This window comes from Gambusia affinis, linkage group LG13, assembly GCF_019740435.1.
Source record: "Gambusia affinis linkage group LG13, SWU_Gaff_1.0, whole genome shotgun sequence".
Classification (NCBI taxonomy): domain Eukaryota; kingdom Metazoa; phylum Chordata; class Actinopteri; order Cyprinodontiformes; family Poeciliidae; genus Gambusia; species Gambusia affinis.
This window is the reverse complement of record NC_057880.1, coordinates 25,841,125-25,863,399: the sequence shown is the minus strand read 5'-3', so window position 1 is coordinate 25,863,399 and position 22,275 is coordinate 25,841,125. Positions and strand designations below refer to the sequence as shown.

The window sequence follows — 22,275 nt, the reverse complement described above, 5'->3', positions numbered from 1 at the left end:
TCTCACCCAGTGAGGCTGTGGAGAGTTGGATGGGGAAACCTGGGTCTTAATCACACCGGTTTTTAAAGCATGTGGAGACACATCACTGCATTACACAGCAGGGCTGCTTATTAGGAGCAACTTTAGTTAGTTTTGGGCTTGTTTATCAAACACTGGGTTCCTTATTTAGCCCACAGCATCTGGCAACACCTGTCCCAAATGACAGTGCAGAGCCAGAGAGCTGCAGGTAGAAACATGGCTGTGCCTCTGGAGCCCGGGAGAAACCCGACCACTGCAGAATCTATGCACATATACTTGTGTGAACAATGTCATGATTGGTAGGAGTCATCACTCTGACAAATACGGAAAAAACGCATGTGAAGAGAATAGTCTGAACATTGGAATCTGCTGAATAAGCTTTCACTAGGAGACTTAATTTGTTTTCCATTGCATTTGTTCACTGAAGTCAACATTTTAAAGTCATGGGCAGGAAAGTCAAATTATGTTATAAAATCACAGAGCAAAGTTAAAACATGGACGCTGCCGGCCACATTTACTGGCACCTCTGTAAAAATCTGTAAGATAAAAAGATCAATTTGGAAAAATCCAATATTTATATTGATTACTCAATGGATAAAAAAAATCTCAGGGAAAGAAACTGTATTTCTTTAATTAAAATCACCTCCTGGATAATTATTGCTACTCTTAAAGATCCTTTTAAACTAAATGTAAATAAGTCCTCTTACTGGGATCTCATGATGACTCTGTCGGCTCCAGTTGCTGAATAACTTTTAAAATCCATCCAGAGGCGGCGGCGGCCATCGTTACGTCTGTAAACGGTGTGCTGCTGTGTGACGAAAGATCTACGTTCTTTCTCTGCACATGTGGGTCACTTTGGGGTCATAAAGCGTTCACACACAGGTCTGACTGCAGTCACATTTCATTTATATGAGTGGCCTCACACACACACACACACACACACACAGCAAAAAATTGGAATTGAGCATGGAGACCTGCTGTGTGAACGTGGTCCAGGTTTTCTGATGAAGATCCAGTGACGATGGGGACAAAAAGGTGGAAAACAAAGTTTTATTTCAGTTTTCTCCCAACAGCAGAAAAACAGCACACACTGTCCCAGGTCTTCAAGGGTCGGCATCCTCATGTTTTATATTTCTCCATGGAGGTCGTTGCTATAGTTACTACCTCCTCAGCATGCCAACGATCTGCAGAGGCCTCTAACGAGCCGTCATTTGATCCAGGTGTGGGGAACCACCTAAACCTAAACTAAAACATGCAAGATACCAATCCTTAAAGACTGACTTCATGCTGAACTCAACTTCTCACCTGAAATGGCATCAAACTGGATGTAAACATCACTGGAACAGAAAGAAATCTAAACTCAGCTACCTGTAGCATCCAGGTACAGGTGAGTTTTTATATCACCGTGTCCAGAGGGTTTGGACAATTAAACATTTTTATTATTTAGTGTCAGCTCAGCCGTAGTCCTGAACAACAAACCTGACACGTTTTCAGGCAATATGATGATTTATTCTTAAGTGACAAATCATTAATATACTGGCAACTATAAAACTGAATTATTGTCATTTAAATGTTGCCATTCTTCATTTGCTCTTTAATAAAGTTCGACATTTTTGTTTGTTTCTCTTGACTGAAACATAAAGAAAATGTAAACTGAGGAAAAGTACGGAAGCGAGGTTTTCTTTTTCCTTTTCTAAATAGGTGGGAAGAGCTCTTTATAGAGTTCCTTAGCTCCATTTCCATTAAAAATTTAAATGACTAAAATAACATTTACTTTATGGAAATTCCAAATTTTTCTTCGTAGTTTGTAGTTTGTTTGTTTTTTGGCTGGTTCCACCAGAGCTCTCATATAGTTCATAAAAGGTTGTGTGTGATTCCAACACGTTGAATCCATAACTCTTCTGTAAAAACATCAACTACAACTTCCCCAAAACATCACATATGTAGTCATCTCCAAAGAAAAAGGCACTTTTCACTTTTCTAAACTGTATTTTTTGACATTAATAGAATATACACAAAGATTTGCTTTCATTTGTAATGGGAACGCAGCTACTGTTGGGTAGGGAGGAGGACCTGTGATGCTGCGGGCCTGTTTCTCAACCAAAGGTCTGAGAAGCTTCTCAGTTTGAGTAAGCTATTTTGGAATAAAAATGTGTAATAAATCAATCAAGTTTATTTGTATGTAACATTTCAAAATGCTTCACATCATAAAAACACAAAATCAAAACAAATGAAATATTACGTTTTCACGTATCATCATCACACTTCAAAACGTTGGTTAGGTTTTCATTCATCATGATTCAAAAGCAGCTCTAAACAGGTGGGTTTTAGTCTAGATTTCAATGAACTCAGTGTTTCGGCTCTTTTGCAGTTTTCTGGAAGTTTGTCCCACTGGCTTACCAAGCTGAAAACTTTGGTGATGTTGGATCTCATGTCATTTGAGTTCTGGCATCCAAGGTTAATAAAACGTGGCACTTTTACAACAGGATGTTGACATGAAATCATCTGTGATGGGATTTATGTAGAGATTAATCAGAAATGATCTAATTTGGCCCCTCAGCAATCCTTCAGAAGAAATGGACTGATCCTGTCATTAAATAAATGGAGAGCCGCCATGCTTAAATTTTCCTTCACCATATTTTATGCTAAGTTTATTACCTGCAGCACATAGTCATTTTTTTGCTGTCTGGGTCAAACAAATGAGAGATAACTCTGATTAAAAGTTTTTCAGCAGCTGCAGAGTAATTTCCCCTTTGATTGCATAGAAATATTTTTCAACCGCTCCCATCCTCCATCATTTTGTTTACCACAATGCTGCTTTCTTCTTAGCTTGAAATTAAATTTTATGGAAAACTGATGTGTTATTATGAGAAAAATGTAACTCTGCACCGGTGTGCAGAATGCTGAGTGGTAGTCCAGCTTCTTGTTTGCCCACAGGTGAAGCAAAGAGAAAAAATATCATATTTTGCTCCAGTTTAGAAATAAATATGTTAGTGAAGTCCAATTAAACCCCGAGGAGTGTAACGCTCAGTTTAAAACCCTGAAACGTGCAGAGAAATGATATTGTCAGCCACTTCCACCCACAACTGCTTTGAATTTATAGAGCTGCATATTACAGGGCAGCATGATAATATATTTTGTCCACAACATGGCTTTTCCATCTTCTCCAAGGCTCCTATGAATAAACATTAAAATAAAACTAGCAGGGAAAGTAACCAGACATCTGAGATGTGTGGATGTCTGGGTTGCTTTAATGAGAGAATGAAGTCAATGTTGTTGCTCATTTCATTGCAACAATAGTTCATTTATCAGCAATGCAAATTTATGTTTGGTTTTCAGCATGCATTTCTGTGCCAATCCTCAGGTTTCAAAGATTAACAGGAAAACATCAGATTCAACCAACTAAAATCCACAACCATATCCTCTAAAAACACTTAATGACTATTTTAATAGTTCAAACACTAAATACACTTCCATATGTGTTACTATGAGCAGTGGAAGCTGTGTTAGCACTGCGACTAACATCGTCTTTATTTTCTCTATAAGGGCTTCAGCCAACCAGCATCAAGGAAAGTAAATGCTGCTCCTGGATTGGCTGCTTTGTAAACACCAGCTAAAAGGAAACTTTAAATGCTTTAGAAAAAAAATCCACAAATAAACAAATTTTCCACAAATAACTAGAAGTTCTAAAGGAAAATCCACTGACACTGAACCAGAAAAGCTGGGATCCACTCCAGGTCCTTTTTTAAATGGTTGTTGCTGACTTAATACTTGAGAAAATACTTCAAATAATTTTAAAAAAATCTAGCAGGCCAACCATAAGAAATGCAGCACTTTTTGCCTTTTGTCCCTCAAACTGCACATCCAGATTTCCTCCTGCAAAACAAACAACTAGCAAATTACAAACAACTGAAACACAAAGGATGTTTAGCAGAACCCAGATCTGTTAATACAACTATGCTGTGATTAAATTGTTTAGTTGCAGATGCATGTATTGTTTTTCAGGACGACATCAACTATCCGGCGCATAACAGAAGAAGGAAACTAAATATTTGTCACTTAGAAATGCTTCAAAGATATTTACTGGCATCAAATAAGTGCAAAACAAAGTTTGAGAGTCGTAATCTTTCAACCACATTCAAATGATGAGCTGTTTCTAAAATAGTTCTATCGAGCAAATACTGCCTCTCAAATTTAAATGAGGTATTACACATCCGCTTAGTGGAAGATCCACACAAACCTCTGCATATTTATGCATATTACAGAGAGAGCAAATAGTTCAGAGCAATCTACATTGTTTGTAGCACAAATATTAGAGAAGATAAATGATGCCTGCTGAAGGCTGCTGTTAATTTTGTTGCAGGAAAATAAAACGTGGGAGAAGGAGCAACGTCCTGCACTGCTGCTTTATAAAATAAAAAAAAAACAGGAGAGGGATATGAGAGAAGGTAGAAATGATTCGGAGCGGTCCAAGCATGACGAGGTTAATAATTAACTCTGCAAAGATTCGTCACCATCGTGCAGCAAAGGCCAGAACCTGGAGCGACTGGCACTGAGGCAAAGTCAGAAATAATGGCTGCAGATTCTCTGAAACTGATGGGAGAGTTTATTGATGATGCATGCAAATTATTTATTCTTAATTTTATACTTAACTACTTTCTCTAGTTAATTCAAGTGTTAATAAAATGTCTGTAAGGTAGAGTAAATAGATTATTATTAGCATTTTTATGCTAATTTTTCTGGTTTGTATTTCTCATGTGCCACACTCACAGAATCAATGCATCAGCACATAAATTATTGCAGCAACAAGAAAATAGTAACAGCTACTAAAAACTCACTCACTTTGGCATGCTAAATGCTTGAAACTGAACATGGACCAATATTTTGATTAATTCTCCTGTTACGTCTACCATATCATGTTTGTGTTTTGTTTTTTTGTTTTTTTTGTCCCTACTTTTCATTTTCTCTACTTTGGTTGGTTTGCAGGCTGGTGTAAATTTGCAAAGTTCTGATAGGATGGAGAATTCAAAAGGAGAACTCTAATCTTAAACGAGTTATTTTCTTGAAAGGTTTGTGTCGGAATAAAGGACGAAGAAAGCTTCTGGAACTGGGTACAGTTCCACACGTAGGGTCCTTCTGGTCGACACACTGGGTAAGTAGGTTACTAATATTTTTTATTAACCTTTTGTTAGATATAAGGTTTGTTTCATGTCTTGTTTTACATGTTTAATTTGATTCCAGACAACTTAACCTTTCTCTATTGTGTGGCCCTTTAAGACTATTTTGGAGTTTTTTGACATGTCAACTAATCCTACATATCTGCACACACACACACACACACACGCACATGCAAATGTGAAATCAGGGTTTCCGTCTGTGTATCATAAGCCTGGCGGGCCACCAGGCTTTTCTTGCCCCTCTCCACCAGGCTAAGGATTGTTTATTTATTTTAAACAGAGTTTTTTTATGCATCAGTAAACATGACAGTAAAGGCAGATTAAGCTAAGTTGATAGTTGACACTTTAAGCTGCACCTGCCTGTTTTCTTCACACAATTTCAAAATTATGACACCTACTCATGCACCTGTGACTTTTTGTAACTTAACATTTTTTAACATAAAAACATGGTTGGCTGCTGTTGGACTTGGCGCCTCCAACACAGGAATTAGCAATATTTCAGGGGGAAACTCTGTGAATGTACATATGAATTATTAAATATGAAAAAATAAGAAAGTGATGTCATGGTGAAGATAACATAACACAATGTCATGGCTCAGAATTTCAATAGAAATGTTCTATTCATCAGATTATTGCATCAAAAGCAACAGAAATGCTTCAACGCTCCAAAAGGACTTGATGTTCCTCATCTGTCTATGTTTAGAACAGGCTTGTTTTGTAACACAGCAGACCTGAGGAAGCAGCTTTAATGTGTGATAGAGATCACTCCATGGGAGAGTAAATAATTCATCCTCCATATTGATTGGTGATAGATAACGAGACTGATTGCTTTCTGAACACTGGCATAATTTAACATAGTTTAAAACTGCTGCAACCAACATCTCTCCCTTTCACAACTCAGTTCACTCTTACCTGTCTGGTAAAAATTAACAGATTATAAATTAATCTCCTTGTTCAATATAGATTTTGAGATTTGATGGGAAATTTCACAACCCCAGACAGAATAAGCTGGATGATATAATCAGGGAGCTACATTTAGAAAGCTCCTCTTGTCAGAACAGAAATCTTTCAACCCCAGAATCCGGGATTAAGTGCTTGGCGGCGTTAGTTGTGGTCAGGTAACCTACCGTCTTTGACATGGGGAGCCCTGCTTATGCTAAACTGTGGTAATTTTATGCTAAGAACATCGGACGCTGTCTGAAAATCCTTGTCGGGTGATTGCGCCCGCGGATTTGGGAGGAGATATTTTGGAAAACAAATGCACAACACTGCACCGTTTCCCCAAGCGCCCGCGAGACTGATGAGTCTTCAAACACGACCCCTGCAAATCCACCGGGCATTGCACAGTAGGAAAGATGGAGCACAGGCCAAACTGAGCAAAGCTCCCTCAGTGTGATCAATATGTGCATATGTAAAAAGTCAGTGCACAGCAGAAAAAGAGGAAAAGGGACCAATATCAAATCCATAAGATTACAGCAAGAACATATTAATAAAGTGCACAATGCACGTCCAATATTTTCTAGGTTTTGATGCAGCCTTTAATTTAATGTAGGACGCCGTCTGATTAATACCTAATGAGCATTCATTACATGCAAATGTTTCCTGAGTTTAAAATAAATCATCTTAATGTGATATTTTGGGTGTAGTTAAATCAAACCGAGCAGATGAGCGTCACATGTTGAATAAGACGTTTAATGAGTGTTTTGATTATTTAATCCACTTATTTTTACTGACATGTTTCCTGTATGCATCTTCTGACAGGCTTGAAACAAACAGCCAGTAATTCACATCCTCAAGAGTTCATCCTTTAATCTGTACAAATAAAATTCAACAAGCAACCTAAAAAAATCTGCATTAGCCAAACGAAGCCCTTTACTCCGAGCATCAGGAGCGTTTTTCTTTTTTTACTCCTCATGCATATTGTATGCTCTTGTTTATATCAAACAGTCTGCGCCCCTTTAAGGTTCTAAGTCAGAGATACATATCGCAAGTCATCATTCTTTTTGCTGAAGGAAGCAGTGTTGCTGACATTGCCATGTTGCATTACACTCACACCAAGAAAACAAGGGGACATAATCTAGGACAAGCTGTCGGGAATCATCTGAAACAATTTCAGTTAATCGACTCTGAGATGCAGAAATCCTCCTTCTCATGGAGGACGAGGATCTCTGAGATCATAAAGGAAGAAAAACAACAGAAAGGCAAGATGCAAACATACCAACAAACCTCATGAAGAGATGCGTTTAGACGTCTAAATCCAGGTATTAAAGGAAGAGAGTAAAAGTGACACCTGCATGAATTATTTTGCCTCGTTAGGTAAAGTTCAGTCAGGATTCAGGAGAGTAAATCTGAAATGGTGAGATGTTGCAGACTGCAGCGCAGCATGCTGCGTTTCTGTGTCAGCAGAATGAACGCTGGGCTACAAAGCCCTCATTACTTCAGCTGAAGTGCAGCAGAGGAACATTTGATGCTCCACCCGGAGCAGCTTCTGCTGGGGGAACCGTCACTCACCGCTCTTGCAGATGGGACAGCACTGGTCGGGCTCGTACTCCGGGTCCACACACTCAGTCTGAGGACAGGCGGACACCGAGCACAGAACCTCTCCGCTGGGCTCACACCGGCACTTCTCACACGGCGACACCTGAAGGACAGGGATCAGGTCGGCTCATCAACACAAAAATAAGAAAAGATTTTGATCTAGTTTCTAGTGCAGATATCTTACTACACTTTAAATAAGATGAAATTAATAACCAGTAACATTTCTGCAAGACATATGAGCTTGTCTTAGGTCTATAATTCCTTATTATTAAAATAAAAGTACTAGTACCCCTGGTTGATTATATAATTTATAACAAAAGAAATAATAAACACATTTTAAACACCTATAGTGAGAAGAGATCAGCTGATTTCCTCGTCTCTCAAGGATACAAAAACTGGACTGATGAACTTGTTTAAAATCCTACTTTTCCTCTCCCTTTCTGAGTAACAAACGGCACATTATTTCACTGTGACTCTGTAGTGAAAACTGTACATCTCTGAGTGTATCGCTGTTGTTCAGCAGTGCTAAAAATAGTAAGAACACGAGTGTGTGTTTGTCTCCGAGGGTTAAGCAGCTAGCATGAACGGATACGGAGGTTTATGAAGACCTCCATGCTCTCCTCGTCCAGCCTGTCAGCTCAGATGGACGTTTGTGTCTCGGTTGTTTTGCAGTTGGTCCATCTGCTCTTCATGTCCAGATGATGATTGAACAGAGCTCTGTGAGACGTTCAAAGGTTGTTGTAAAAGCTAACTCTGCTTTAAACTTCTCCACAACTCTCTCTCTCTGACCTTTCTGCTGGGATCCTTGGTCTTAATGATGCTGTTTGTTTGCTTATTTTGTGGAGGTAATTAGTTGAACTGGAGGTTTCCAGAAGGGGACTCGATACGAACACAACAACTTTTTCAGACTTCTATTTTATATATACAGCTCTGGAAACAAAAAAGATCAGCCACTTAAAATGATCAGTTTCTCTGATTTTACTCTTCATAAGTAAAATGGACATTGTTCTTTCATTCAAGATTATTATTTATGAATTACTGACAACATGTCTCGGAAAAACCAAGCACAAACTTTTGTATTTATTTGGAGAAAATGACAAATGGTCAAAATAACAAAAAAGATGTGGCGCTTTCAGACATCAAATAATCCAAAGAAAACAAGTTCATATTAATTTAGAAACAACAATACTAATGTTTTAACTCAGGAAGAGTTCAGAAATCAATATTTATTAGAATGGGCTCTTGTTTTTTTCCAGAGCTGAATATAGTAGAGCTCTCAACCCATAAAACAATAAATTAAATTAATTAAACTCTTCTGCTGTGATTAATCGCCACGCTTAACTTTGTAAGCTTGAATTGAAAAAATGCACTTTTTAAATAAATGTTAAAGAAAACATTTTATTGTCTCAAACCAAACATTTCAGTTTTCCAGGTTTTAATATTCAAGAAGATTTTTTTAAAAAGTCATTTTGTTTCAAACATAATATTAAAACTACAAACTGCCTGTTCTTCAGTGGAATGATAATTCACCGCTAAAATAAATTGACTTAAGGCTCCCTTGGTTTATCCAAACATCCATCTGGGTGTTTTTTTAAAAACCAGTCTGACGCTCGTCTCTCATCTTTTCACTCACTTTTCTGACACAAACTGTGAGAGAGAGGTTTTCAGATTAAAGCATGTAATATAATTATTCTGCATTATGAAATATTAACGTGTTAAACTATTTAGATTAATCGCAGGTGAATGCGTTTACGCATTAATATTGACAGCCCTAATATATAGCACATAAAATTCCTGCTAAATTATTTAAAGCTTGTGGTTGCAACACAACAGAATATATAAAAGTTCAAGGCATTTGAACATTTCTGCATAGCAATGTACCTTACACACACACCAACGCACGCACACACACACGCACACACATGCACACAAAGCTCAATAAGACTGCCTTGATTGTTTAGGGAAGTATGTATTCAGTGTCAGAAAGCAACATCTATGGGGAAGTCTCACTTCTCTCAATTTTATTGCCAATGAGCAGCTCATTTTCGAGAGGGCAGAGCTGAGAATTGAACTACCCTATTCAATCAGAAGATAAGGAGAAATCAATAGGAACTGGGAAACAATAGAAAGATGCTTCCAATTTCCTCAGCATGAGAGTCTGGGTCGGCTATCCAAGTGTTTTTGTGTGTCTGAAAAAAGAGGAGGAAAAGGTGGAACAAAGGCTGGGGAGCGTAGAGTTTGATTTACATTCAGAGCGTGCAAGTGCAGGTTTCATTTTGCAGCTGCTTATATGAAGTCATACACCTCTAGTCCTAACAAGAGAGCTGAGGCTTGTTCTGCAGATTGCTGAAGCTTGTGCCTCCGCATGGCACTCCACTGTGAAAAATGGAGTGAGCTAGCACTTAGCACAATGCCCCAGAATGTAGCAATCAAGCATAAAAAACCAGCCTGTTGCTCCGGTTCAAAGCCTCTGCCCTACAAACGGCCCAAAGCTCGACATATGTCAGCGGGGAAGACTTAGAAGAAGATACTCCACATTAGGCTCAACCATCTGTGGAGACACTACATACATAAAAAGAGGCATTAGGGTTGAATTTATTGCCTCATAAGAGACATAACACTCAGATGGTGGTGCAATCCTGAGTCAAGCCTCTTTATGAAGACGTGACAGCAGATAAAAGAGTAAAGATCTCAGTGATGTGTCTTTCCCAAACGCCCACATGTATGAGCATGCCCTGCAGAGTTGGAGCATTACTGGAGCTGTAACTCTTTGTATCGACTGAATATGGAGGCACTCTGCTGAAGCTGCATGGCTAAAACTCAGCCTCCGGTAACATTCTGCTGACCTTTGCCATTATAAATGTGCCTGCGTGCTCGCTTGTATGCTGCAAGGCAAGGTTGCTTGTTTCTGTGTAGCGGCGGTAATAAACTCCATTGATGCCGTGGAGTGTTCGCTCAGCAATTCTTTCAGGTCGGAGCGTGTCAACCAGGACTGAAAGTGGTAAAACAGGCTCACCTTAAACTCTTCTAGTGAGGCGTAGACCTTGCCCCGAAACTCGCAGTAGTTTTTTTTCTCCTTGCACAGAGGGCAGCACTGGCTGGTGTCCACTTTGATGCAGCGAGGGTGGACCTTGGGACATTCGGGCTTGGTGCACAGAGGGCCCTCATCCGTGCAGAGGCAAGGACACGTCGAGGGCCCTGGGGTGAACTGGTCGCCGATGGCAAACACAAAGCCACTCTCGTCCATGCAGCCTTTCCCTCTGTAGTCCGGGTAGGCGTACTCGTCGATGGCATCCAGGGAGAGGGCCACGTCGCTGGTGGGGCCCTCGTCTATTTGGTTTAGGCTGTCCTGTTCACTCCACTGCTGCTCGGATTCGCCACCTTTCAGTCCGCGTGACAGGGAGCTAAAGCTAGGCCCAGTGAGGTCCGGGGCAGTCCTGTTGGGGCCGAAGGCGTTGGTTTCCTGAGCGGCGTACTCCAGCGGCTCCTCTGGACTCTGCTTGTCCTGCTGTTCGTCCTGCCGGGACTGGGTCAGCACCTTCTCCAGACGATCCCGGCTCACCGGCAGCGTTGCTATGGGATTGCACAGGGCGCCGCTCATCAGGAACCCCAGAAGAAGGATAACTTCCGCTGCCATGGTAACGGAGTACAGCATCTCTTCCCCACCGGCAAGGTGGGAAAACACCTTGGCTCACATAACACAGTTCACATCTCAGGTGCGAGCCAGTCCATCTGGAAAGAGAAAATTAAACTGGGGTTACGTGTTCGGCACTTTGTCACTTTTTATCATCTCGGCTCTGATTTTGGTCTGAGTCTTGTTCCCACAAGCAAACAACCACTGAGTGTGAGGCAAGCATGAAGCATCAGTGAATTGGATCATCAGGAAAAGAAGTAGTCACAAGACGCATTAGGAAATCGATAATGCTTGGTACTGTAACACTTGGGAGCATCAATCAGTCTCTGTGGTGTTAGAGTTAGGGGAAAAATGGCCAATGAGGGAACTGAATGTCACCCTGCTATGGAGCAGAGAGCCGGGATCAATGACTGTTTTTTTTCAATGAGTCGCAGCCAACGGTACATAAAGAGAGATCGATTTGAAAATGGAACATAATGCCATCTTGGAAAGATAACTTTACAACAGATTTCAGAGATATGAGAGCAGCAGTGTCAGTTTCAAAATAAAAGCCAATCTGCTCCATCTCTTTTTTATTTTTTTTTTGCAAGAAAGCCAACAAAATGTCACTTTCTGAGACCCATTCAGCACTCAGGAGTTGACGTACGCCGGCTAAAAGCCCTCGGATCAGCTGCAGAGGCTGCACATTTTTAAAAAGCACCACGGTTGATGTTTCTGTTTTTGCCTCCTGCTTAACTTAATTTACTGCATCGTCTTGAAATTCAAATGCTTCCTATGACACGTCGCTGTGTCTGGTGGCCTACTTTCATTCATTTCCTTCACACCCGATGTTTGGCGTGATCGCTGAGCTCCTTTTAATGGGCTGCAGTCAGTTTGACACACAGCTTATTTTGCAGAAAAACATTTGATTACTTAGCACTGACACGCACAAGTATTAAGTGGAAAGTTGTGTCAAAGCTTATTTTTGGCAAGTTATTAAAAGAAGACAGCTGCTCATAAATTGGTGCATAAGGTTCCTTGCAAAAAATGTTCGTACTCACTTTAATTCCAGCTTTTAATTATAACAAAAAACTTCAACATTTTTCATTGCAAAATAACAAAGTAATTGTGAAGTGAAAAGAAGATCATACTTTTAATCAGCCCCCTGTACTGATACTGTTGTGGAAATTTCATTAATCAAAGAGAATCTGTTTCAATAATAAGAGAAAGATTAAACTTTGTCTTTAAGTTTCTTCATTCGAAGGCAAAAGCGTTCGAAGACCCGTCTCACTGAACGCAGTCACATCACATCGTTATAGTCACAGCAAGGAAAAGACCCAAAGTCTGATCTGATCTGTGTTGCCAGATGGACCACAAGACAACCTTTACCCCCCCCTCATGAACCTCTTGGAGGGAAACTTCTGGTTCTTTGTCAGTTACTCGTGGGTTCAGGGTCAAACAAGGGTACAATCTTCCCACACATCCTTTAATGTTAAGCATTTTACCCAAGATGTCTTCAGGCCTGTTATACTATCACAGCTGCAGAAACGTCTAAACACTATCTGGAAACTTCTTTAATGGAAAAACACATCATGCAGAAATACAAAAACACAGCAGATATAATCAGTAAATAAATGGTAAAAAAAAAAAAAAAAGTATCATCAGTTCCATGAAAAATGAAATAAGGCTGAAAATGAACAACTGTGATGAGAAAAACTTCAATCGCTTTTATCTGAGGTTTTAGACGCAGGCTGATAAAATCCGATACTTTTTGGCCAGTATCAGAGCAATTTCCAATATCAATATTGGATACTGGTATGCTCAATCTATCATCTATGAAATTTCTTATCAAAAATTATAAGTAATTTGCTAACAAACTCAGCAATGGTACCCATGGTAACTCTGGAGGAGCTGCAGAGATCAACGCCTTGGCAGAAGAATCTTCTAGGGGTTAACGTCACAAATTTAGCCTTTGTGGAAGAGCGGCAAGAAGAAAGCAGAAGTTAAGTGAAAGAAATAGTCAGGATTGAAGTTTGCTTTAAACTACAAACATTTGGAAGGAGATTGTCAGGTCAAATAAATCCCAAACTGAATTTTTGTGGCCTACCTATCCTAACATGGCAGTTTAGCAAAATAAAGGCTGATGCTGTAAGAAAACCTAATAATTGAGACTTGGGAGAATATTCACCTTCCACCAGAACAATGACTCAAAATATCCCACCAGAACTACAAAGGGCTGGTTTATATCAAAGCATATTCATGTGTTAAAAGTGGCCCAGTCAAAGTCAAAAGCCCAAATCTAATTTAGAATATATGATCTGAAATCCCAGCTCGCAGATGCTCTCTATTTAATCTGTCTGAACAAGAAGAATGGGCAGGAATTTCAATCTGCATGTGAAAACTGGTGGAGAAATCCCCAAAGACTCACAGCTGTAATTTCAGAGAATGAGCTTCTGCAAAGTAATTACTCAGAGGATTTCTATTTGTTCAAAATCAGGAATCATTTTTCCTCCAGCTCATCATTACAAGCCTCTTAGTGCTCAACACAAAAAATCCTATAAAATATGTTTAAGTTTTATCTTTGCCTCATAAAACGTGAATTTCCTAGAGGTGTGAATACTTTTCAAGGCAGGTTTAGCTATGCGGAAAGAAACACGGATTCCGTTTGAGTGAAAGCAAACCAGATTCCCTCCGCATGTTTTAGGTGAAGCCTTTTGATATTCATGAATTCAGCTTCATTCTGCGGGACAAACGATGGCACCGCTATCACGCCGGCGGTGTTAGAGGAGCGTTTTTTCCTCTGAATTGCCGCATTTGAGGCGGAATCCTCGCAGGCGGCGGCGGCAAACGAGGAGGAAGCAGAGCGAGGTGCATACCGATAACGCTGCTGCAGCTGACAGAGACGGGGAGCGATGAGCCCCGGCCTCATTAGTAAAAGGACCTCATTTGTCTTTTCTCGGCCTCACCTCTCCACCCTAACAGCTGTTATGAGCTGTCACTCTAATGCCGCCGCCATGGCCACCGCCGCCGCGCTGTGTGGCCCTCGGGGTGTTTGGCAACATGAAGCAAACTGGCCTGGGCAACGCGATGCTGCTTATAGATAACTGGTTTCCTCACTGCCTGCGTCTAACGACGAAGCAGACTGTTTACAGCAGCTTGTTGTGTCACAGATTCATGTCAAAATGTCCCCTGAGTGAATGTTAGTATCATGGCTGGCTGAGTAACGAGTCGGGGTAATGCGCTATAAAAATCCAAATTGGACATAAAATATGAAAGAGCACACTTGACAAATAAGCCGAGCACTCGATAAAAATGACTGGTTGATCCGAAATGTGTGCTGGATACTAATGTGGTCAACCAAGACGACAAAGTAAGAGATTTCAGATCCAGACAATTTTTCTCTGGACGCTAATTCTGTGAAGCCATTTCTGCTGCCATGCCGGTTCCCCAAAGAGTTCAAAACTCTTACTTTCTAAAGGGGAAGTATTATGTGCTTTCTAGGCACAGAGTGCCAATTTCTACCACAATCAAGGAACCATGTTACCATCAGTTGTTATAAGAATGCTTTAAAAGAAATTTGAATGCCTGGACTTGAAATTGAACCTCTGTCTCTTTAAGAAATCCCTGCTCTTTCTGAAACATTCAGGAAGTCATTACTTCACAGGAAGTTGTGCTTTTTTTTTAACCAGCATTTCACTGAGAAGTAGCTCAGCTGATGCACAGCTATAACAGGTGTTTGCTAATTGCTGCTGGCTAGTCTGAAGGGAATGAGTGGGAGGAGCTAAGTCTGCCCACGCATGTTGAACAGCTGAATGGTTGCCATGGAGATGAAAGAATTTATCAAACACACATGAAAGAATCGAAGCAACACTCCAGGTATGTTTTTGATGAGTGAAAGAAACTGTAAAAGTAGTGTAATCTGATACTAATCAGGAAGAAACTTCCAGAAAACTGCAAAACTGCTGAAACCCTGAGTTCCTCTAAATCAAGGCTAAAAGCCACCTGGTTAGAGCTGCCTTTGGTTTGTAGAACATTGATCTACATATCTGATGAATATTTGCTCGATGATTTTGATGGCATTAGTCAAAATATAAATGTTTGTCATGTACTGTAAAATATCAGTCTGAGTGTTTAAATGTGTTTGACTTATTGAATCCAAATTAACTTTTCAAAAATATTCTAATTTCTTAAGAGTTACGTATAGATGACAAAACACAGATTACTGAATAACTTCTATACAATCTGATCAACTAAAGTAAAATGTGATGATGTATTAGAGCCATTGTAATTCAGTTCCATTTATTTTACAGGGATTTTCATGGGAGCTGTTTATGTGGCCACACAGATTTGGTAAATAATTGTTTCTGTGAACGGGACTAAATAAATCAAAACATTTACAAATTATGTTCAACTAAAGATTTTTTTTTCATAAGGTTGTAGGACTCATAAACGTTGTTTGTGTAGTAGCTTCATTCCTCTACATTCATCTTTTAGTACTTTTCCAAACAGCCCTGAGCCTGAGAGATTATTTACCTTGAACCTTAGAATGTGTTTGCAAAGCAAGGACATTTAATTATTATTCTAAACTGAAGTAATTATGGAAAAAATGGGTCAAGTGTGGGTGACCTAACCAACAACTTTTTTCCTCCATAATTCACCAGTCTTCACATTTTTCTCAGCAGATAGAGATGAAAACTATTCAGCTCAAAATATAGGCACATATGCATTTTTTATGGAGCATTTAAGTATCAAACAGAGAAAAAATATAAATAAACAGAAGATTGGCAGTTTCTTTCCTTTATTTGAGACTGTGAGAAATTACACCTGTTGGTTGTTCGTGCAGTTTGAGGAGGTGACTGAAATGTAACTAATACAGTTATTAATTATGCTGATTTTTTTCTCTCCTGTTTACTTGTTTGTGTTTGCTCTTTGAGAACTGACAGCTGAGGCAGACAGCCTTTAAATCATGCAATTTCACTTTCAACTGCAACCAATTCACACTTCCTGCACAGACCAGTGGCTCCAGTCACCAAGTGCCTTATGTTGGCAGTGAGGAAAAAAAAATTGAAGTACAAATATTTGCATAAAAGAAAAGCAATATGCTTTACCACCTTAGCAAATTACTTTTCTTTTTTTCCACAACAGTCATTCCATCTATATGACATCTCCCTGCTTTAACACTAAACCTTATCTAGACTAAATGTTTAACTAATTCCCACTTCTCAGAATAATGTCCAGCTGGTGTCATGAAAAGAGATTTAAATGTAAACGCAGTTATTTTCCTTCTTACTGTACCGTTGTGCAGTGAAATCTTATTAAGATGAGGTTGAAGATTATCCTTTTCACCCATTCTTCACTCTTATTTATATTCTTGTATATAAGCCATCTGATAAAAGGTCAGAGATTTATCTCTGGCCTACAGCTCTGCAAAGACTTTTTTTTTTTTTTTTTTGCTTCGCTGCTCTAAATTCAGTGCTTGCAAGGACACGCTGAAAGAGAGGAAACAAACAGAAAAAAGATGTGACTTAGAGACACAGTGGAGTCTGGGGAATGCTGTGGATGAATTTCCAAACTGTGACAGAGACAAAGTCGTTTCTGAGGAGTCATGTTCCCAATACGAAGCGCTAGCCGCTGTGGAGTGGAGGTGATGTGGGAACCTTCGCTCTGTTAGCATACAGAGTTTATATAAGCCGACATCATCAAGTTCATTTGCCACGTTTAAACACCCACTTCATAGATTAAAAAAAGAAAATAAACCTGAGCTATGAGCGGGAAAACAACTCTCCTATTAACACTTCAACTCTAAATAATGATCTCTGGGAAACAAACACTTAGAAAATTAGCATCAGACACCTTTTCAACCACGCAGAGTGCTGTAGCTGTTTGCACAAACTATAATATGATGTAGTTGCAGGCTAAAACATATTTCAAATTACCATAAAAATAATTAATCACCTGCACATGAATAAATCATCAGTTGATACTTGTACATATCTATCTCAAAAATTTGAATATAATCAAAAAGTTTATTTCAGTAATTCAATTGCATAAGTTCACTAAATAGAGTAATGCATCTCTATCTCTGCAGGTCATAAATGTTCTGTTATGACAGAACATTTATGGACAGATGACCAGCAGAAAGTACCTGACACTATCCAAGGAAAGTTTAGTGGAAGGAGGAGTCCAGGGCAGTCTAAGGTGCTTTCACACCTGATATTCCAGTAGACTTGGTTTCGACTTTTCAAACTCAGAACTTTTTAAACCTTTTGTAGAAGACTTCTGAGGTTAATCTCAAAATGTCCAAGTGTTTTCTAATCAACTTTCAAATTGCCAAACTAAAATTTCCAAGATTTTGTTGAAGACTCCTGAGATTAGAAAATTTACTCTCTTTTTCTATCTACAATGACTCTACTATATCATCATAGAGGTATGATGATGTATACATCTATGATGTATACATCAAGTTACCAGTTTCTAACATGGGTCAAAAAACAAACAATGGTCCAAGTTTCTCCTTTTGGATTACAGTAAAGTTTGCATTTCATTTGGAAGTCGGTCTGGTGGAAGAGTGATGTCTGTTTCCACAGGAAACAATCAGTGATGGTTTGGTTGCCATGTCATCTGCTGGTTCTGGTCCGCTGGGTTTTCTGAAGTCCAAAGTAAACACAGCCGTCTAGCAGAACATTTTGGACTCCCATCAAAGCAGCAACAGAAACGTGTTGTGGTGTTTATCTAATTTAAATACGGCACTAACAATTGTTTTTTTGTCCTTACATGCATTTCCAATGTTGTTTCTGAATGCATCTTTGATTAATAAAAAATGGTCCAAGCAGCTGCTGCGAGCCTAATAAACCAGCAAACAAGCTACACAACCCTGGCAAACAAAACAGAGGCTAATAGTGCACATTATCTGATCATATCATTAGAGATTAATGGCTGAGCGATTAAATTACGCAGCCTAATGTTGTGTGTGTTGCACCACTGAGCCAGAGGATGGAAATGTAGTCCATTCAAATCAGAGACCTGACAGGTCGAGCAACAGGAGGGGGAGGGGCGCTGAGGCCACTCAGCTGCAGAGGGAGCCGTAAAAATGCAACGTAACATCAGCAGAGAGAAAATGAGTCAGAAGAAATGGTGCTGTTTCTGCAGATGTGCTTTTACTACATAATATATCATAAGGTAATAAACATTTCAGGTCTATAAATGCTTGCAACAGTTCATGGGGATTGTTTTGTCACTTCAGTACAAAACTTAAATTAATTAACTGAACTATTAAATTACTTACTGGAAAATTAATTCCTGGCTCTAATAATGCAGTTCTGCTTTTGTTTGAGATTATGAATGTGCGTCATGTTAGACTGAAAGTAATATGTGTCAACTTCAATTTGTTGAATTGATTTCCTCAGGATTCCTTCTGTTCTAACTTTAAATGATAAATTACGTTAATGGTTCCTCCACAGAGTTAAGACCTAAAACTGATGACCACGTTCACTGTCACTGTGCAAAAACATTAAGTTAAATTGATTACATTTTTATTGCAGTGGCTTTAAATAACTCTAAAAAATTGAGAAAAATCCAACCTTTAGTTAGTAGAGAAAACAAAATCCAAACATTAAGGAATAGGTGCACACAGAGAGAGGCATGTCTGACCATTTATTATTGCACAATCTGTATAGACCAGGGGTTTCCAACCCCAGTCATGGAGAGCTACTTTGACACAACTTTTCAATGCATATTTGCTGAATCAAATGAACATCTTATTACCAGGCGTCTAAAGAATCAAAGTACATTTGATTTTTCTGTGTTGGAGCAGAAATGCATCAAAAGCCAAAGAACCCAAAGAAGATTTGTTTTCAGTTTTCTATCAACCTCCACCAGGTTTTTATTTAAAATGCATCGCTTACTTTAAAGGATCCATGATGCCATGCATTATAACAAGAGGCCCACAGCACCACACGTCCCCCTCTGTACTTCACAGTGGGCATGAGGTGCCTGACCAAATGTCCATCCTTTGATTTTATTCCCAATGTTTCAAAAGTGTTTGTTGCAGAAAATCCCACATTTTTATGTTTGTAATAGAAGGGAAATGCAATATATTTTTATAGTATTTTTAGCGTCTAATGGTTGCCATGGAAACTTGGTGACCCCCCAACAGTGAGTTTTTAAGATGTGTTTTACTCAGAGCTGGGCAGTAACTAGTTATATTCACTGAGTTACTTTTACTTGAGTAACTTTCTGGGGACAAATTGCACATTTAGGAGAGTTTTCACCATGCTGTACTTTTTACTTTTATTTGAGTTATTTTATTATGAAGTATTGCTACTTTTACTTCAGTAAAATTTTTGATTTCTCTACCCAGTGTGATTAACTTAACTGGAGGAAAGCAAAAATTAACTAGACACAGACACACACCTGCAGTTTTTGTAAAAGTTTTGTATTGGAAAAAAATAATAATTTGGGGAAAATAGTACTTTTAATGTGAATCTTTTCATTTTGGTCTTTAAAATACCAAAATTTCTATACAACTTTACATTCCGTCCATCTGGTGATTTAACTTTAAATATTAAATAATTGAGGTTTTGATCAGTTACTCAGTACTTTTGACAAATATTGTGTCCAAGAATTTTTTCTTACTTGAGAAATTTCTAGAGCAAAATATGCTGAAATGGTGCTACTCTTAGGTTTTACCTCCTTCCCTGTTCTCATTGTTCATCGCCGTGGCAACATAAACTTGGTCTCCGTCCAGCTTCTTGGCCACCAGCTGAAATAAATGGCCTTCTGTGTCTCATCAGTTAATGCTCCAGGAAACAAAGTCTATTATTATTAGTCTATTATTTGTTATAGACTCTAACCAGACTTTATAAGTATCACTGCTCCCAACAAACTCATAAAATTTTTATATTCATGCTGGAACTTCAGCTGTTTTTAGTCATTTTAAATAACATTTCTGCTTGGATCTGCACATTTTTTGTTGGTGAGGTTTTTTAATCACTTATTGGAAATAGTCTGATGTTAATAGATAAATATACACAGCTGGACATTCCTTTGGACCAGATTATTTAATAACTGCAGAGTATTTACGTTGAAATGTTGTTTTTAATCACTCAGTATGTTTTATATATATTCTTATCTTTGTATGAATTTACGCTTTGATTGCCCGCTTTGCTGATGTTGCAGTGGAATGTCTCCAATGTGGGGCAATAAAAGTATTTCTATTCTATTCTTAATTAAAAGTTCCTACACTGCAAAAACACAAAATCTTACCAAGCAGGTTTGGTTTAATTTCTAGTGCAAATATCTTAATACACTTGAAATAAGACAAACCTACGTTACACGTAACGTTTTACAAAGTAGGAGTTTGATTTAGGTCAATAATCCCCCAATATTGATGAAAAAGTTCTCGTTCTATTGGCAGATTATTTCACTTATAACAAGACATTTTCATATATTTTGTTGAAAAATTACTTGTAAGTTAGTTTTGTCTTGTTTTAAGTATTTACACTAGAAACTAGACCAAAACTACTTGGTAAGATTTTGTGCTCTTGCAGTGAAGAAGCTGTGAATCAATTAGAACAAGCAAAAAAAAAAATTTATTTTACAGCTACAGTATCTCTACCTGCATCTTTACCAATGAATGAGAACAGTTTGTTAAATACTCAATTGTCATATTAGAACTAAAATCTCAAAGGAATTTGACCTTTCACAAAGAACATGCCATCCTCTTTATATCGCCATCCACTCCTCCATTTTACCTCTCTGGATAATTAGCATCATTTCTGCTCGCTACAATAAAAGCTGGAATTACATCTTTGCAGCAGGAGAAAATCATAATTACATTCCAATACACAAAAATGCATTCTGTTATTCTGCTGTCCCCCATTAACATTGCACATTTAAATGCTGTCGGTCGCTCTGCTATTATCTCAGAAAACCGACAATGTTTCCACTTACCACTGACATTTAAATGTCTGCGCTTCTAGAACCCAGATGAACCCAACATGGGCCTGAGCGTTCTTCAGCCGGAGCCACGCCGTTTCTAAATCCCTCTGTCAAAGGCCAGAGTTTCCCATCAAGGCCCGGGCTGCGGACCAGAACCCGCCTGACCACCCGCAGCGCCGCGGCAGAGTTTAATCAAGCATGCAGGATTGAACCTGGCTTCCAGGTCAGCCTTGCAGCGACGCTGACCGGAACGAGGCGGATGTGTGACTCACGAGTTGTCGTCATTTTTATCATGAAGCAGAGCGAGTCTGGACGATGCGTCTCCACAAAACAACCTGAGATCTTGCTCTGAGTTCGGCTGTGGCTAGTAATTCATATAAAGTGAAGAGGCCGACACAAGTGGCAGCAGTCAAGCTGAGTAAACACTGACCTGCCTCCCGCTTTCATCTCTGATGTCACTCAGGAGGTTTCTCCCAGCGAGGTTGATCGCTCTTACACTGACACAGTAACGCTATAAATAGGAACAAAATGCAGTGAGGCGTCGCTTTCATCTCCAAGAATTTTCCACACTCCAGATAAAATGTTTCCACCCATTTGTGGATTCCTAATTACACTTTAGTCTTGGTTAATACTCCTGGATTTGGGTGAATAATGGCTGGTTTGCAAAGATGAGGCTTAAAATTATGGTCACTGATGGATGAAGTTAACAATGATCATATCTTCATCTCTGCACCTGTTAGGAAAACAGTGAAATAATCAGAGTACATTTGATCACAGATAAACTGTCATGGCGACTGGGCCAGTGGAGACTGGGATGTTCCCAGTCTCCACTGTCATGTTAGGTTATGATCACACAGACCTTGATGCTCAGTTCCAGTTTTTCATATGTTACTAATTAAATGTGCCACAATCAGTCTTCTGTGTGAAGGTTTATGACTCCAAAGCAGCCCACATGCGCAGAAGAAGAAAGTAGACGTCAGACAGCAACGC

The 22,275-nt window shown here is 39.1% G+C and overlaps 1 protein-coding gene and 1 long non-coding RNA gene across 2 annotated transcripts in view; one reads left to right on the top strand and one right to left on the bottom strand.

Annotated features, from left to right (window-relative positions):
* vwc2 (von Willebrand factor C domain containing 2) overlaps positions 1-22,275 on the bottom strand; it is a 47,208-nt gene that overhangs the window by 20,492 nt on the left and 4,441 nt on the right. Inside the window, exons 2-3 of the mRNA XM_044136713.1 lie at positions 10,750-11,465; positions 7,707-7,836 (exon numbers count right to left, since the gene is read on the bottom strand). Coding sequence (XP_043992648.1) covers positions 7,707-7,836; positions 10,750-11,388 — 769 coding nt within the window. The 5' untranslated portion in view covers positions 11,389-11,465. The remainder of the gene's footprint in view (positions 1-7,706; positions 7,837-10,749; positions 11,466-22,275) is intronic.
* LOC122842648 lies at positions 1,293-21,878 on the top strand. The gene is made up of 3 exons (XR_006372593.1): positions 1,293-1,405; positions 5,088-5,170; positions 21,327-21,878. It is a non-coding gene; the product is annotated as an uncharacterized LOC122842648 (long non-coding RNA).